This window comes from Erinaceus europaeus, chromosome 9, assembly GCF_950295315.1.
Source record: "Erinaceus europaeus chromosome 9, mEriEur2.1, whole genome shotgun sequence".
NCBI classification, from domain to species: domain Eukaryota; kingdom Metazoa; phylum Chordata; class Mammalia; order Eulipotyphla; family Erinaceidae; genus Erinaceus; species Erinaceus europaeus.
Window position 1 is genome coordinate 108291956 of NC_080170.1, and position 18369 is coordinate 108310324.

Genomic DNA, 18369 nt, shown 5'->3' on the forward strand with positions numbered 1-18369 from the left:
CTTGTTTTTTAAATTCAGGTCTTTTAATGCCAACCATTCTGTTCTTGGAAACTATTATTGCAAGGCAGTGGAGGGAGGGCAGCAACCTTGTTCTTTTAAGGATTTATTTGGCATCTGTCTACCTAGGAGATCTGCATACACAATGACTAGGCAGCTGTATTTCAGAGGGTGAGAAAAATGTTAAAAGGGATGTCAAGCTGTCTTGAGAACTAGCTTTGTAGAATTTACAATGATGATGAAAACAATCAATTAATCTTCCCTGTCAGCCTTCCAGATTGTAGACTTTGTCTAGTGAAGTATCAGAGGTGCGTCCTTTTAAAGGGAGGTTGTTAAAATTAGATTAGAGGTCATATTAAATGACTTTAGTCAATTACTCATCACACAATTTAGACATATGAACTAGCTATTATCTTAACAGACATATTGTTTTAGAAAATTTCAGTTTTTCAGGAGTCGGGCAGTAGCGCAGTGGGTTAAGCGCAGATGGCGCAAAGCGCAAGGACCAGAGTAAGGATCCCTGTTCGAGCCCTGGCTCCCCACTTGCAGGGGAGTTGCTTCACAAGTAGTGAAGCAGGTCTGCAGCTGTCTATCTTTCTCCTCCCCCCGCCCCATCTGTCTTCCCCTCCTTTCTCCATTTTTCTCTGTCTTAGCCAACAACGACAACATCAATAACAACAATAATAACTACAACAATAAAAAAAGGGCAACAAAAGGGAAAATAAATAAATATTTAAAAAAAAGAAAATTTCAGTTTTTCATATATACAAAGGAAATGTAAACATCGATGTGAAAGGAGATACATTTCTGATTTTTGGCTGCACTACTCACAATACTCATAATATAAAATAAATCCAGATATCCATCAACAGATAAATGGGTAAAAAAAAAAAAAAACCTATGGGCTCCATGATTAGCAAAGTACTTCTAACCCATTAAAAAGATGATAGTATATTGTTCCGGAAAAAATGTATGAATGGAGGTGATTATGCTAAGTAAAACAGGAATTCACAGGTAGCTACTGTATGGTTGCATGCATATGTGGAATATAGGTAACTAAAATAAAAATGTGAAAAAGGATAACGGCAAACAAATTAGACTCTATGGAAACTATGTTATAGAATGAAACTGAGGCAGGGAGAACATAAGCAACAGTTGAAGGACTCTATCTGGTGTGATGGCATAGGAATGTCGATTAAAGGTGTGGAGACTGCATACAACTGGTCAAGAGATATACTGGAAAACAATTAACAACTAAAGGATAGTTACTGCCTGTATGACAACCTTCATTAGAATGGTCAAAGAAGTAAATGCAGTAAAACTCAAGGTTAATGTAGACCCCACTAAAGTCCTAAGTGTATTCCCTTCCTATCTTGAGGCCAAACTCCCTAAAATTAATACCAGTTTGGATAAACAAATGACACTCAATGGTTTAACAACTAGTAGGTAAAAGGTAAAGAAGGTATTACAAAAGCAGGAAAAGGACAAGAGACTCATTTACTTTAACGATGGCCTTTTTGGTCACTACCAGGCCACCCCATCATCTGGGGCCCTAATCAAGGAATCCTTGGGTTGTCCCATAGATATGATGGGCCTAGATCTCTAATAGACACCTCTTTCCAACCACCATTGGTCACTTCCATCAGATGCGTCAGCATATGCCCTCTTGTGGGTTTCCCCAACATTATACCCTCACAACAAGCAATGATAGGGAATTTCCCACTCTCTAGAGGGAGGCTGGGTCAGCCTACTATGCCACTCTAAAAACTGGTCCTAAAATGAGTGCACCCTAGAATGTTCCCAGCTGTGACCATGGATTGTAGAAACTTGGAAGTTATATAGACTCCTTTGCTAAATATGAATATATATGGGTCTTAAATCAGATTGATGTGGTAAACAGTTAATTGTATTTATATGTTTTCTTCAAGTTTTGGAGTTACTCTCTGAACTAAACCAATTTTCTAGTCCTATTCTCAACTCTGATAACATCTTCCCAGACAGTATTCTTGATCTGATACCATGTTTGCTATTAAGCTCAAGCAAAAGTTACAAAAGTCATGGGCCCCTTGCAACATACTTAAAATAGATTTCTCCACTTTAAGATCCCTATTCACATAAATTTTCCCCCTAATTTTTGGTTCATGTTTATTAAACATTTTTCCGGCTTTATTTCTTACTGTCTTTCATCCACAAAGCTGCAGAAGCTACTATGATTCCATCCTGAAATCCTTGGGGAGTCAGTCTCACCAATGTGTCACGGAACCTCACCTCTCCAGAACTCTGCCCCACTAGGAAAAGATAGAAACAGTCTGGGGGTATGGATCAGCCTGCCAGTGCCCATGTCCAGTGGAGAAGCAATTGAAGAATCCATAACTTCCACCTCCTGCACCCCATAAGGAATTTTTGTCCATACTTCCCGAGGTGGAGAAATGATAGGGGAAAGATGACCTGAGGGCTCTGAACTCCAATTACAGCAGGACCCAGAAAGAGAAGAAGGAACAGAAAGGACGCTTGAAAGTAGTAATAGGTGTAGGTATGATTTAGAAAGGAAGACAAAACAGGACCATAGGGAAATAAAAGAGAAAATATGTACAAATATAGATAGATAATTATAGAAATGATAGTCAACCCATATCTGTGACCTAGGGAGAACTACTGCAGTTTCCAGTGGAAGGAATGGGGATACTGAACTCTGGTGAGAGCAACAGTGTGGAATTATACCCATTTTAATTTAATCTTAAAATTCTGTAAATCAATATTAAATCTATCACTAATAAAAATGTGAAAGCTATATGCAAATATACATATATGTATATACACATCATATGTATATGTGTGTATGTTGAATCTATGCTCCTAATGTCTTATACAATAAGTGAATGCTTAGTCAATAACTTGTTTTTGAAAAAAAGAAATAAAAATTTAGAAGTAAACAAAAAAGTCATTTTTAAAGTTCTAGTGAAGGTTTAATTTTTAGAGCATGACTAATGCAGAAAGTCCGAAATGATGCAAGAGTAATTTTTAGCCTAAAATATTAATATGTAGTGCCTGCCGCACAAGTATTTTGATTGCTATTTGGTTACCATGACTCTTCCATTGTGTACTAAAAGTTATGCACCTGCAAGTTGGAAAAGAACGTTGGTGTCTCTTTGTCAGGACTCTGGAGTTTTGGGAAGTGACAAGGTACTAGACAAATGCCATTATGTATAGTTTCCTTATTCAATGAAAATGATCTTTGAGATGCTTTTGCCAAGAGTAGCATTATTAACACAGCCTGACAGTGTGACTTCAGGGGATTCTTTGGTTGAACCCAAGCACAATTCTTTGGGCAATGAAAACTGTGTCACTTCTTCATCACTAGGATAAGTCTATTTCAGACCCAAGGCTGCCTTTGGTTTCCAACAATGTCTATATCCCATACATTCACACATAGTTTCACATGATTTTAAAACCATTTTGTCAGGGAATAAATTATAAGTGTGATCAGCAACTTAATTAGTCTCAAAACTGATTTATATGCCTTTCTATCATCATCATTTTTCCCTCAAGTGTTATTTCTATAGACGTAAGAGTGTCCTGTTATTGGGTTAGTGCCTATATCTTCTGTTTGATTCTTGATCTGAAATAATACTTTAAGAGACAGAAAGACATATGTGAAGAGGAATGAAAAATATAATAATTTAGAACAAATATAGTTCTTTTTTTTTTTTTTTTGCTTCCAGGTTTATTGCTAGGGTTCTGGTGCCTGCACTAGGAATCCACTGCTCCTGGAAGTTATTTTCTTCCCTTTTGTTGCTCTTTTCTTTATTGTTGTTGTGGTTATTATTATTGTTTTTACTGATGCCATTGTTGTTGGATAGGACAGAGAGAAATGGAGAGTGAGGGGAATATATATATATACCTACATACCTGCTTAACCGCTTGTGAATTAACCCCTCTGAAGTTGGGGAGTCAGAAACATGAACCGTGATCGTTGCGAGGGTCCTTGTGCTTGGCACCATGTGCACTTAACCCACTGTGCCATTGCCGAGCCCCCAGAATAAATATATTTCATTTACATTAAGCATAACTAATAAATATGCACTGATAAATATGCACTGTGTCCAAGACAATGTTAGAAAGAAATGATACATATTTAAAGTAAACAAGAACTTATTCTTTGAAGCAATTAAATATAAGTACATTGAAAGGAATATAAATGTTCTGTGAAGTAGCAGAAAAGCTACTTATGATAAGCTAATGTTTTATTAATTCATCTATCCATTAATGCATCTACTTACTGCAACTTTTAAAGTAAATAAAACTTGTTCGAAATGTCAAAATAAATGAAGTAATTCAACTCATTGAAAAATAATATAAATAATATAAAAATATAATAAAATAATATAAAATAATAATGCAAAATCATTTACATTAATCATAACTAATAAATATGCACTGTGTCCAAGACAATGTTAGAGATGATACATATTTAAAGTAAACAAGAACTTATTCTTTGAAGCAATTAAATATAAGTACCTTGAAAGGAATATAAATGTTCTGTGAAGTAGTAGAAAAGCTACTTATGATAAGCTATTGTTTTATTAATTCATCTATCCATTAATACATCTACTTACTGCAGCTTTTAAAGTAAATAAAACTTGTACGAAATGTCAAAATAAATGAAGTAATTCAACTTATTGAAAAATAATATAAAAGCAGGTTCACAGACTTAAGTTTTATCAGAATCTCTTGAAGAGTACATATTGCTATACCACAATTCCTGTTGTATGTAAAAAGTAGAGATCAGGAAGGATCTAAGACTGTGATTCTCATGTACTCTCAGGTGCCATTCTGTATTCTCAGTATCACTCCCAGAAATCACCTAAGCTTAAGCAATCCTACTCATATTTCAAAATGCCTAATCTTCTCAGAACCATATACAGATTTAATGTAATCCGCATTGAGGTTCTACCAATTTTTTAAAGATAATAGAATAAATGTTTATCCAGAATCAGAAAATAATTAAGATTCCCAGAACAATCTTGAGAAAAAGATCAAGAACACAGGCCTCATGCTTCAAGACTTCAAAGATTAGTATAAAGATATCATAATCAAAATTGTCCGATACTGTAACAAAAGTTGAACTAGAATTGAGACCCCAGAAAACTAGCCCCCACACTTATGAATATCTAATTTGTGACAAGGGGACCCAAATTATTAGATGGAGAAAGGAGGGTCTTTTAAGCAAATGTTGTTAGAAAAATTGAACTAAAGTGTACAGAAGAATGAAACTAGACCACCACATTTCACCACACACAAAAGTAAACTCCAAAAGAATCAAACATTTGGTTGCAAAACCAGAAACTATTAAATATTTAGAGGGAAAAATGCCAAAATTGTTTCCTATCTAAGCTTTAAAAACATTTTCAATGATTTAAGTCGAACTATAAGGAAAACAAACACAAAAGGTAAACTAGAAGAACTACATAAAACTGAAAATTTTTCTGCACAACAAAAGGAATCACCACCAAAACAGAAAGACTACCAACAGAGTTGGAGAAAATCTTAACATGCCATACATCAAAGAGCTGATAACCAAAATACATAAAGAAGTCACCAAATTAACAAGAATTGGTCCATACTCAAGAGCAATAATGAATAGGAAACCTTCCAGTGGATGGGGAGAGTATAAATATATATGTGGTGGGAATTGTGTGGAATTGTACCCCCCTCTTATCCCGCAATCTTGTCGATCATTATTAAATCACTAGTAAAAAAAAAAAAAAAGAAAGAAAGAAAAGTGACTCAATTTAAAAATGAGGATACGATATAGACAGAATCTTCACTAAAGAAGAGATCCAAAGGTCCACTAGACATTTGAAAAATGCAAATGAAAATCAGAAAAATGCAAATGAAGGTGATAACGAGGTACCACTTTATACCTGTGAGAATGCCATACATTATGACAGTAACAACATGTATCCATAGACTAGGGCAAAATATATACCTGAAAGCAAAAGTACACAAGAGTCTGCAGTGGGTACCCCCCAACACTTCATCTGAACTATTCCAGTCTTTAGGTCCATGATTGCTCAACAATTGTTTGGCTTTGCATGTTAACTCTCTTTTCAGCCACCGGGTTCCAGATGCTACCATGATGCCAACCAGACTACCCTAGATAGATGACCCCACCAATGTGTCCTGGAGCTCCACTTCCCCAGAGCCCCACCCTACTAGGGAGAGAGGCAGGCTGGGAGTATGGGGACCAGTCAAGGCCCATGTCCAGCTGGGAAGCAATTATAGAAGCCAGACCTTCCACCTTCTGCATCCCACAATGACCTTGGGTCCATACTTCCAGAGGAATAAATAATAGCAAAGCTATCAGGGGAAGGGATGGGATAAGGAGATCTGATGGTGGGAATTGTGTAGAGTTGTACCCTTCTTATCCTATGGTTTTGTTAATACCTCCTTTTTAAAATAAATTTTAAAAAATAAAAAAATATATATTTTTTAAAATGATGAATCAAAAGGTCAGACCTGAAACTTAAGCAATCTTGTAGAACAAAATAACTTCAAGAAAAAGATGGTTAAAAAAGGAATAATAATTTTGAAGTAATATATATCCATGTATATATATGTATGTATGTGCGTGTGTTTGTGTGTGTATGTATGTATGTATGTATGTATCTCAGGTGGGTGAGAGCATCTGGCAAGTTATCTACTTGTCAGGCTCACAAACAAGTTTCAAGTACCAGCTACAAGTGGAGCTGAGAAATGTTTTGGTGCTAGAACTTCTCTCTCTGTCTGATCCTTCTCACTCTTTCTACCTGAAAAAAAAAATTGGCCTAAAACACTGAAGCCCTGGTAACAAAAAAAAATAAAATGATCAGTAAATAAATAGATGTAAAAATATATATCTCAATGGTAGAGTGGATATTCTCAAAACATAGGGCTGCAGTAGATAAGATTGAGGGTATATAAAAGAGGATTTTAACTAAATTGGCAAATTTCAATTACAGAAGTTAGTTTAGTTGGTGGGGCACTGAGTTAAGAGCACAAGGATCCTGATACCAGCTCCTCAGTCCCTGACTTCTGGGGGGAATTTTTAGGAGCAGTGAAGCAGAAAAGGGCAGAGGAGCTAGCATAATTGTTATGTAATAAGTTTTTCATGCAACCTCAGGTTCAGTCCCCTGCTAAGCAGTGCTCTGGTCTTTCTCTCTCTGTATCTCTGTGTATCATTAAAATAAAAAAAGTCACATATATAAAGAAAGTGAGCATCCCAGCCTTGTTCTGTTCTTAGAAGAAAAAGTGTAAAGAAAGTAGAAAAGACAAAAAGTAAGCTTCTATTTTATTACTTTACAATATTCACAAACTTTATGTAGGGGGATAGTAGGGCTTCCAAACGCAGGCTAGAAAGGCTAGCAGTGCATTCAAAGATAGCAATACTGAAGGCTTTTGACCAGTGAAAAGACATTATTTAGAAATAAGACTCTAAAAAATTGGGGCTGGGTGGTGGTATACCTGGTTGAGCATACATGTTACAATGCATAAGGACTGAAGTTCGAGCCCCTGGTCCCCACCTGCAGGGGGAAAGCTTCACAAGTGGTGAAGCAGTGCCGCAGATGTTTCTCTGTCTCTCACTCTCTCTATCCCTCCCTTTCTCTCGATTTCTATCTCTATCCAATAAATAAATAAATAAATAAATAAAGACAATTAAAAAAAAGAAATATATATATACTAAATAAGAAGCTATATTAATGTTGCCTACATGATCTAAATTCCTAGTCATCTCTAGTTAGAAGATAAGTTATTCATTAATATTTGAAGTTTTAATTTAAAAAATCCACTTAAGATAACTCAGCTTCTACAGGATACTAAAAACTAATTTATTCAGATATAAATATTTACTTTTTGTTTTTTTGCCTCCAGGTTATCACTGAGGCTCAGTGCCTGTACTATGAATCCACTGCTCCTGTGGCCATATTTATTTATTTATTTTTTATGTAGGACAGAGAGAAATTGAGAGGGGAGTGGAAGAGAGGGAGAGAGATAGAGAAACACCTGCATACCTGCTTCACTGCTTGTGAAGCAATCCTCCTGCAGGTGGGGAGCCAGGGGCTCGAACTGGGATCCTTGTGCTGGTCCTTGTGCTTCATATTACATGAGTTTAACCTGGTGCGCCACTGCTAGCCCTCCTAGAAATGAATATTTATATTTGATAGTATATGTTCATATAGTAAAAATAATTATGATTAAATTATTTTGATAATTCATAAATTAGTTTAAATACCCTGTGAAGCAAACATTTTATTCATTGTCTAAGGTAACAAGTGTTCAGAAAAAAAAAATAGAATGGAGACATACGTCTCATCAGTACTTTTTATACACAGGAAATTGCAGTTTCATAAAATATTGTTAGAAATCGAATTATGGGGAACTAGGCGGTAGCACAGCAGGTTAGGCGCGCACGGCACCAAGTGCAAAGACTGGAGTAAGGATCCCGGTTTGAGCCCAGGCTCCCCAACTGCAGGGGGGTCGCTTCACAGGTGGTAAAGCAGGTCTGCAGATGTCTCTCTGTCTCTCCCCCTCTGTCTTCCCCTCCTCTCTCCATTTCTCTCTGTCCTATCCAACAATGACAACAACAAGAATAGCTACAACAATAAAACAATAAGGGCAACAAAAGGGAATAAATAAATAAATATTAAGAAAAGAAATTGAATTATGTATTGAGTTTTAATTATTATACTATGATTATTTATATAGTTGAGAAACCAAAAACAGTATTAAACTGAAGCACAAATAAAGCAAAAGTTTCACTGAATCAAGGAAAAAAAGGTAATGAAGAAAAAACAAAATAATAAAAATTCAAGGGGATCCTAAAAACTGACCCTATTCGTGAAACATGATGGGGGCAGTAAGTTAATGAAATCAGCGGTCTTAAAGCATATCATTTCCCTTCACCATACATAATAAGAATGCCCCTATTAAGTATAGTTTATTAATTTCATTTTGCTTTAAATTTTCAGATAATGAGGAAAAGCAACTGATACTTAAAAGCAAAGCCTCTATTTTTTCACTGTCCTCTATCATGAATTTACTTCCATTTGGATATTTATTAATATAAATATAATCATCTATAAAAAATAATAAAGCCCAGTCAAAGTAAGCCCAGGGAATGATTAAATGATAGTATATATCTTATATTTAAGCTCAAAATGCTGTATTAGTCTTAATAATATTATGATGCTAGTTTTACCCTCAATTATGAATGATAATAGAATGTAAGAATAAGTGCCATTCAGTTCAAAAAACTAAGTTTGTTCATTTGAAACAAAGAGAAGATTTATTGTAAATCTGCAAGTGGTGAAAAAATTCTGACTTACTACATTTGTTCTTCTGAGGTTAACAAGAAACTATTCAGAACTTCAAAGAGTCTAATTCACAATAAAAACAGAGTCAGATATCAGCAGAGGAGGAGAAGGGAAACAATAAGAATGGAGTTACAATTAATTCTTTCCTTCTAAATTATCCACCAAATATTATGGCTTAAGGTGAAACAGAAATGTTAATAACTGTCATTTCCAAAGCCTTGACTAACCAATGAGTGAGTACACATCACTCCGTGTCCATTTCTCATTCTATTTTAAATGGAACAAAGTGACTTTCAGAGGTGGGGAAGTGCATAATTACACAGACTGGAGTCTGTGGACTTTGATCGTAATTACAGAGCTTTATCCATCCATCACTTGTTGCTTGAGGACTAGTCCTTGGTAAGGTCTTTAAAGGAGATAGAAACCCTGTCAAGACAAATTTTAGCTACAAAACAGCTAATCAAAAACTTGGCTATCTTGACTTGAAAAAACAGATTGAAAATTGCCACTTTAATCTCCCTCCATTTGGCTTTTAAGTAAAGTGAGAACACAAAGTCTCTCTTTGGGAAGGTATGTGTCATTGGTTCATATGAACAGGTGCCTTTTTATGAGTTTATATTGAGACATCACGTCTGAATTTGCCATATTATAGGTATATATATATATATTTTTTTTTTCATTTCTGCCTTTTACTCTCCATCTCTCAGGAAAAAAGTATCAATAAATAAAGAAAGTCTCTGTGCATAACTATTATGCTACCTACTCCCGCCCTCAACTAAATTCTTTTAGTTTAAATTTTTCTATACAATAAAAATAGAAAGTGAATCTTTCTTGAAAAAAAAGTATCAATGTAAATCTTAAACCTAAAATTAACTGAATACCATTCCACTCAGCATTCTAGAGCTGTCTATCCAAGAATGGTCTGAGAACAATACTCAATGCTATTTAATTTTCGCACAACACAAATCTAAGTATTCACCTGGACTTATCAAATCATAGTCCTAGGGTGTTGTTGTAATATCTTTCTGAATTCCTCACAACATCAGAAGTGAGCATGCAAACTCATGTGTTTCTGAATTTAAATGCAACTTAGAGTTCTTATGTTTCAGAGTGAATTAAGAGTCAAATATACTTCCATGTAAATTAGTAAGTAGCTCAAAGAGACTCTACTAGCAGAAATTATCCTTTGAATTTGCTGTCTCAAGGGTGGGTTCATGCTCTTGTACTCAGGCTAAGCTTGTCCCATGTCTTTTTATCATCGTTCACATCTTCTTTTTTTTTTAAATTTCTTTATTGTGGAATTAATGTTTTATATTCAACAGTAAAGACAAGATATGGGAGAACTCACATCTTCTTATATTATTTGTTTGCATGAATTCTACTTTGGGCTACCTAAATTCTAGGGAATCAGTTTACTCATATATTTTATCTTTCTTAAGCAAAATAAATAAATTTGTGGAACATCTTAATTAAGCAAGCAAATCAAAGCAACCATTTTAATTTCTAGATCTATAACTGGAGGCTAAAAATTCTTTCCCTATAATCTGTCTCCTATTACTACTGCCAAAAGTTACCATGAATTTAATGACTTATCCCAATTCAACCAGATTATCTTAAAGTTATATGTATAAGAAATATTATAAACTTTTTATTGGGCTGAAATAAAAATAATGGAATGCCTACGATACTTCTGGTGACCACTGAGGGAAAATTTTTACCTTAGTACCCTCCTTCTTTGCTCTTTCTAATTTTCAGTCTGCCAGACTTCTCTGAATCATGATCTCCTTCCATCTCCAAAGTCTGTCAAATCTTTTCTCACATCACATCTCTTTGACTCTTTTTATACCTCCCAATTCTACTTCTAGGGCTCTCATGATTGCACTGGGCGCATGTGGATAATCCAAGACAATCTACCTACTTTTAATTCATCTGGTTAGCAGTCTTAATTTACCTGCAACCTTCATTCAGTTCTTTCATATGATATAACACATTCATATAAATTCTGGGGAGTAGGATGTAACTATCTTTGTATACCACTTTTCTGTCTGTCACACTTGCTTGATTCCTAGATTTTATATATCTGAATATAATATCTGTAGAATACTTTTTGACCATAAAAATCAATTTCATTATTATGTTTTGTTGTAGAAATAGCATTGAACTAGGTGTCAAATGACTTGACTCTAAACCTTGTTCTATTATTGTCTTGCCATATGATCTTGAGAAAATCACTAAAGTGTTCTTGAGTTTAGATTCCTCAGTTTGTTTGTTTGTTTGTTTTCTCTGGGGCTTGGTGCCAGCACTACGAATCCACTGCTCCTGGAGGCTATTTTTTTCTTTTGTTGCCCATGTTTATCATTGTTGTTGTTACTGATGCTGTTGTTGTTAGATAGGACAGAAAGAAATGGAGAGAGGAGGAGAAGACAGAGAGGGGAAGAGAAAGATAGACACCTGGAGACCTGTTTCACTGCAACCTCCCTGCCCCCGTAGGTGGGGAGCTGGGGGTTTCAACCAGGATCCTTGCACCAGTCCTCACGTTTTATGCCACCTGCACTGAACCCTCTGTGCTACCGCCCAACTTCCTGATTCCCCAGTTCTAAAGCATTAGAACTGAGAGAAAGCATTCTGAGGGATCTCCAGGCTATTTTACACAGGTGTTGGACCAATTAACACTCTCACCAGCAGTGTAGAAGATACCCTAATATCTGACTATTCCTCTCCTAATGGCCTGTCCAAAGTAAACAAAATCAGCTTTCCAAAGAGATTAATGTGCACCTATCTTTATAGCTGCTGTATTTTTAATTGCTTAAATATGGAGGCAACTAGGTTTCCAATCACAGATAAGAATAGTGGTTATGAAAATTATAGCATACACACACTGGAATACTATTCAGTTATCAAAATCTCCTCTGCCTTATGTTAAATGGATATTGAAGGAATCATGTTAAAGTGAGATCAGTCAGAAAGAGAAAGATAAGTACCAGATGGTATAACTTATAGGTAGAACTTAAAAACAAGGAAAGAAATGCAAATCACAGGCTTAATCTAGAACCAGACATACTCTGCTGCAGCAAGGCCAAGATCTGGCAAGGAGTGGGGAGGGAGAGGCTACCGTGGGCATCAGAGGCCCAACACACTTTGCTAGAAGAATATACTAGTGGTGGGAATACTGTGTAGATGAGAAATTATACCCATGTGATAACAACTGTCTTGTAAATCATTCTTTTCCTGAAAAAACAATAAAGAAACCATTAAGAGAAATAAACCAAGAGCATCCATTGGCCCATAATATTCATTATTCTTCAATCAAAGATGATATTGGTAAATGAAACTTGAAGTATGCCTGCAGAAGACACAATTGTTGCAATAATATATCCCAATATGATTCTCCTCTGTCATTTATCTCTAGATAGAGATTCTTACTGGTTAAAACCAAGAGGAGACCCCAGGAGAATGGTATTATTACTGCAGTCTTTAGAAGTTATTTTCCTGATACATGAGTACATATACCTTGTCCTATAATATTTTTAGGGAGTGTATCTATAAGTTAGGGGAAACTACATACCTCAGAGTAGAAGTACTCAATAGTCTGCTGTGATTAGACTTAGACTTAATAATCTCAGTAAGCAAATAGACCTAAAGAAGACACTAGAAACTGTCTAATCAAATATGTACTACTTAAGCCTAGACATCCTCCCCTTCTACCCCCTACTTCATTTCCCTCAATCATATTATCTACTCAATTCACTACACAAAAAAAGTAAGAGATGCCCCTAATCATTCCTCACAGCAACAACATTATTGTCATCCCCTTAATAATCTTTAGAATGAATACTCTATACAATTGACCAAGAGATATATCGGCAAAAGCATATATACATATACATATACATATACATATACATATATATATCAACTAAAGGACAATTATTGTTCCACATGACACCCTCTATTATAACCATCAAACAAATAAAATGTAGTAAAAATAAGATTAGCTTATATCCCACTTAAACCCTAGGTCTACTCCCTCACTAACTTGAAGGCAGATCCCATAAACCCAATACTGGTTTGAATACAAATGATACTCAATTATTTAACAACTGGGAGAAAGTCTAAGCTCATCAGATAAAGAAAAGACTACCAAAGCTAAATAAGGCAAGAGAATGGCTCAGTTTAATGATGGCCTTTTTGGTCAATACTAGGCCATCCCATCATCTGGGGCTCTAGTCAGGAAATCCTTGGATTTCCACATAGATATTATGAGCCCAGACCTCTAATAGATCCCTCTCTCCACTTCTGTCAGGAACAACATCAATAAACCTTCCTATGGCCCTTTATAGGACCTTGCCCTCACTGTAGAACAACAATGGTAGGGACTGGCCCACTATCTGAAGGGAGGCTGCCAGCATATTGTGCCACTCAAGGAAGACTAGTCCTGAAATGAGTACAATCTAGTATGTTCCTAGCTGTGACCATGGACTGCTAGGACTGACAGGGACTCAAATGATACACAGATTTCTGTGCTAAATAATCAATACATATGGGCCATAGGTTATATTGATGGGGTAAATAGTTAATGTCATTTATATACTTTCTTCATATTTGGGAGCTACTCTCTGCCCTAATCCAGCTTTCTAGCCCTTTTCTCAACTCTCTCCTATTCTTTATCCCTCTGGGATCATGGACCCAGGATCATCATGGGGTGCAAAAGGTGGAAGGTCTGGCTTCTGTAATTGCTTCTCCATTTAACATCGGCGTTGGCAGTTGGATCCATACTCCCAGCCTGTTTCTAACTTTCTCTAGTGGGGAAGATCTCCAGAGAGGTGGGGTTCCAGGGTATACTGGTGAGTGTCAACTTTTGGGTATTTAACTAATAAAAAGAAAACAACAAACAATATATCCTGTGTATAATTGTGCTTTGGTGTACTGATCTTTCATAATTTTGTTTATGATTCAGTATTTCTTAAATGCATTTTTATTTTATTGGGGAGGTGGAAATAACGTTTTAAAGTACAGTTGTTGACACAAAGGCACAATTTCTCATCTCCTTTGAAAGATATCTGCAAAACAATCTCATCATCAAATTAGATCTTTTTCTATCATCATGCACCAGGACTCCATTTTATAAATATATGTTAGAAACAAAACAACACAACTGATAATTTTATGTAATTACTTTTTGTGACAGTTTCATCAAAGTTTAATATATTTTTGGTCAATTTCTTTTAGTATTTTAGAAAAGATTTTTGCCATGACATAGTAAATTTGTGTCAACTCAGACCACAACTAAATGCATGATATAACAATTTTTTTCAGATACAAAGAGAATAGTAGAGGATAAAATCTTAACTTTAAGAAAATGGATGTATTACTTTAAAATTTATATTAGTACCATGTTAAGGGATGACATTAACTTGCAGTAATAACTGGTAAGAGTATCTCATTCATACTCTTCTTTGCTAAGTAGAATTCCCTATGTAAAGGTAGCTTAGAGTTAAAAATAACAAGATACTCTATTCTCTCATTTTTTGAAAGTTCTGTTTCATTATCTCTTTCTAAAGACAAGGTCAGGAAAAAGACAAATTTAACTATGTAGAAGTCTATGATTATGGAATGATTAAATTTGGTCTTTCTTAAAATAGAATTTGTAAACTGAGAACTACAAGGGTTGTCTGCTTAAAAAAAAAAACAACTCAAACCCAGTAACTTATAAAGCATCAAAGAAAATATTGTCTGAAGGTCTTATTCAGAATGTGCAGTGGCATAGCTCTCTTGTAGTAATATTTCACTTACCTATTCATCTATTCACTAAATATTACAAATAAGAAATAGCAAACAGTCATTAAAATACATGAAAAAACCAATAAAGATATCCATGACTAAACGTGTATTTAGCACAGAGCTATACAAATTAAAATTATGATCCTATCTATTTAGTGCATTTTTTGGTGTTTCTGTCACCTTGCAAAAAATATGCTCAGTAACCTTTCTTTCTTTCCCTGCTCTTCTTTTATTTGCCTGTTAAGTTGTTATTAAAAATGTAAAATATCTAATCTTACCTTAAATAACTAGGCAAATAAATGCTCTCTGACCACCCTGACGCACAATCGCAAAGCTATACCACATGCTTCATTCCTTTTCCTAACAGTGGCATTTACCATAATTAAAACTCTGAACATTATAGTATGATTTTAAACTATTCTAAAATGGGATTTTTACTTGTATTTTTTAATTTATCAAAAGCTATCATATTTGCTTCACAAACCATTAGGATGACATACAAAACATTTCCTTGTATACTTATATTTATATTTACAGACTTTTCTCATCAATATTAGAAACACCTTTAGACATAGGCATGCAGGATCAGTGTGTGGGTTGTTAATCAATAGAAGAAATGTTCTTCTAAAGCTGAGGAAGATTCCAGTAGGCATTCTATAATAGTTGTCCTTAAACGAAGCATACTCTTAGAAATATTATTATAAAGTATTTTAGTGGAATAAAAAAATTTTGAAACTAGAAAAAAATTGAGGACTAGAATATCTTCAGTGATTTGCTCTTTAGCAACCCAACTCCCAACTTCAGCAGAGGTCTAATTTGAACTCCATGGGAGTGGGGCGGTAGCGCAGCGGGTTAAGCGCATGTGGCACAAAGCTCAAGAACCAGCAAAAGGATCCCGGTTCGAGCCCCCGGCTCCCCACCTATAGGGGAGTCGCTTCACAGATGGTGAAGCAGGTCTGCAGGTGTCTATCTTTCTCTCCCCCTCTCTGTCTTCCCCTCCTCTCCCCATTTCTCTCTGTCCTATCCAACAATGACAACATCAGTAACAACAACAATAACTACAACAACAATAAAAAACAACAAGGGCAACAAAAGGGAAAATAAATAAACATAAAAATATATTTTTTTAAAGTTCTACTAATTTGAACTTCATAGCCCTTTCTCTCAGTATTATTGTTCATAGCAGGCGGAGAGGCAAGGGTCAAACACCAGTCACATTTCCTCTGTCAACCTGGAAAAAACAAACATGATTTCTCTCCTTTTCTCCATTTCCTCACTCTTTTTCTCACTCTACCATTCCAATGACCTTTCTGCCTTATCTTTCTACTTCTGCTTTCTTGTACAGTACCTCGAGAAACTTCACACGAAAGGAAGCAAAGTCTACATTGCCCCACATTCATTTTCTACATGGTGACAGGTCATATTAATTAGAAACAATTACACAGCTTCCTTATTTCCTTAGACAGTACAGCAATAGCAAGCCCTGCCCAGAGAGCCCATGCCACTACTGCTGTGAGGCTCCAACAGCCACTGGAGGTGAATGACATGTTAACCCCTTTGGACCCCCGCTGTTTTCAACACTCAAAGGACCTCTCCCATTAGTCTTATAAAATAAAGTCTGACATTCCAACATCAAATCTCATGCTGTTAAATTAACAACATCACACTGCTCCATATGACTTGAATATCTCCCATAACTTTATGACTGGAAAAACACTGTTCAGATTTCATTTACCAGTTTAAAAATAGCAAACTCTAATTTGAAACACACACACACACACACACACACACACACACACACACACACACACACCATGCAGGCTCACTAATATTCCCTCTTAGTGCCAGGAAAATGTTCCTTCCTATAAACATAAATAAAATTCTGTATAATCATAGGTTTTAAAAGTCAGATTTGTTAAAAGATGATGTTTGTTATGAAACAAATCAAGAAGAAAGTATTCCTTAGAGCCAAAATGACAAGCCACAATCTGTCTAGTGTAGCAATGGCTATTTATCTATTTTTAATGTATAAATCAAAATTATTCTGTTTATTTTGACTAAGAGATCATCCACAGATTTTTATGTCCCTGTCCAATGAAATACCTTCTTTTTGGGCAGAGGAGTGCTGAACAGGGTAAATAAAAGATTTTCAACATCTTAAAGTGATGTGATAGTATTTTAAGAAGCCAGGGAGAGTAGTCTTTAAATGTTGTCTCTGTGTATCCAGATCCCAACTTAAAAAAGAGACAATTACAAAAGATGCCCAAGGACTACCTCCAGTCCACAGAAAGTTCCAATACTACACTGTGTTCATAAACAAGGAGGGACTGCTCTTTGCACACGGCAGAAGCACTCATAATACACAAGACACTCCAATCACGTTTTGATAGAACTTTTGTCACATTAAAACTCACCGCTGGATGTAGGGGTCGGGACAGTACTGTAGGGTGGCACACCTTGAAGTTTCAAAATTCATTTCCTTCAACTCTCTTTGATATCGACAGATGGAGACAACCATATAAATATACACATATACCTGTGTATATAGAGATATAAAGCCAAGGAGGCTAATAGCAGGAGGGTCAAATGCTATCAGACATAGAAGTTTAGACACTTCCCCCTTCACACACATTTGCAAAGAGGTGGAGCAATTCTCAACTTCAGCCAATGAGCTTCATCAAGTGACTAAAACATCAGAAACAGTGGATTCTTACCAGCTGGGCATCCTCTCTAAAGATGTTCTTCCCCTTCAGCTTTGACATATAGTGGTCACACTTGTTGGCAACTTGGAGGTGGCTCTGAACTTCTGGTCTCTCTGGTGATTGGATGCTGGCATGAATGGCATCAGAGTTTAATTTCAGCAGCCTGGACTTTTGTAACAGGACTGAGCCAATGACTGTCCACCCGGCTTTGGCTAATTAACATCTCCTTGTATCTGCATAGTCATTTGATTCAAGTACTTCTGTAAACTGTCTCTAAAGCTAAAGTTTTTAATAGAAATGCTTAGGAAGGTTTGTGTGTGTATATGTGTGATTTATTTTTTTCACCTTCCCCTCCTACTCACCCCCCCCTCTTCCCCATTCTCCCTTTCAGCCAACTGCCTGTTGTGGTCACAATCTCAAATAGCAAAGACAGGGAAATTCCTTGATTATATTTAACCTAGAACTCACTCTTCGCCTCAACCAAGAGAAAGAGATATCCATTCACATCCCCTTTAGATTTTACTTGTCCCAAATTA

At 35.8% G+C, this 18369-nt stretch overlaps 1 protein-coding gene across 4 annotated transcripts in view; it reads right to left on the minus strand.

Moving 5' to 3' along the window:
- The window catches only part of TP63 (tumor protein p63), a 225221-nt gene extending 207265 nt beyond the window's left edge, over positions 1–17956 (minus strand). Inside the window, exon 1 of one of the 4 annotated variants that reach the window (XM_007525671.3) lies at positions 17546–17730. In XM_007525671.3, the coding sequence (XP_007525733.3) occupies positions 17546–17649 (104 nt within the window). In that variant the 5' untranslated portion in view covers positions 17650–17730. Of the gene's footprint in view, positions 1–17545; positions 17735–17845 lie in introns of those variants that run through there. The other 3 variants (XM_007525665.2, XM_060198511.1, XM_007525668.2) reach the window with 3 other exon arrangements.
- Positions 17957–18369: the final 413 nt, after the last annotated feature.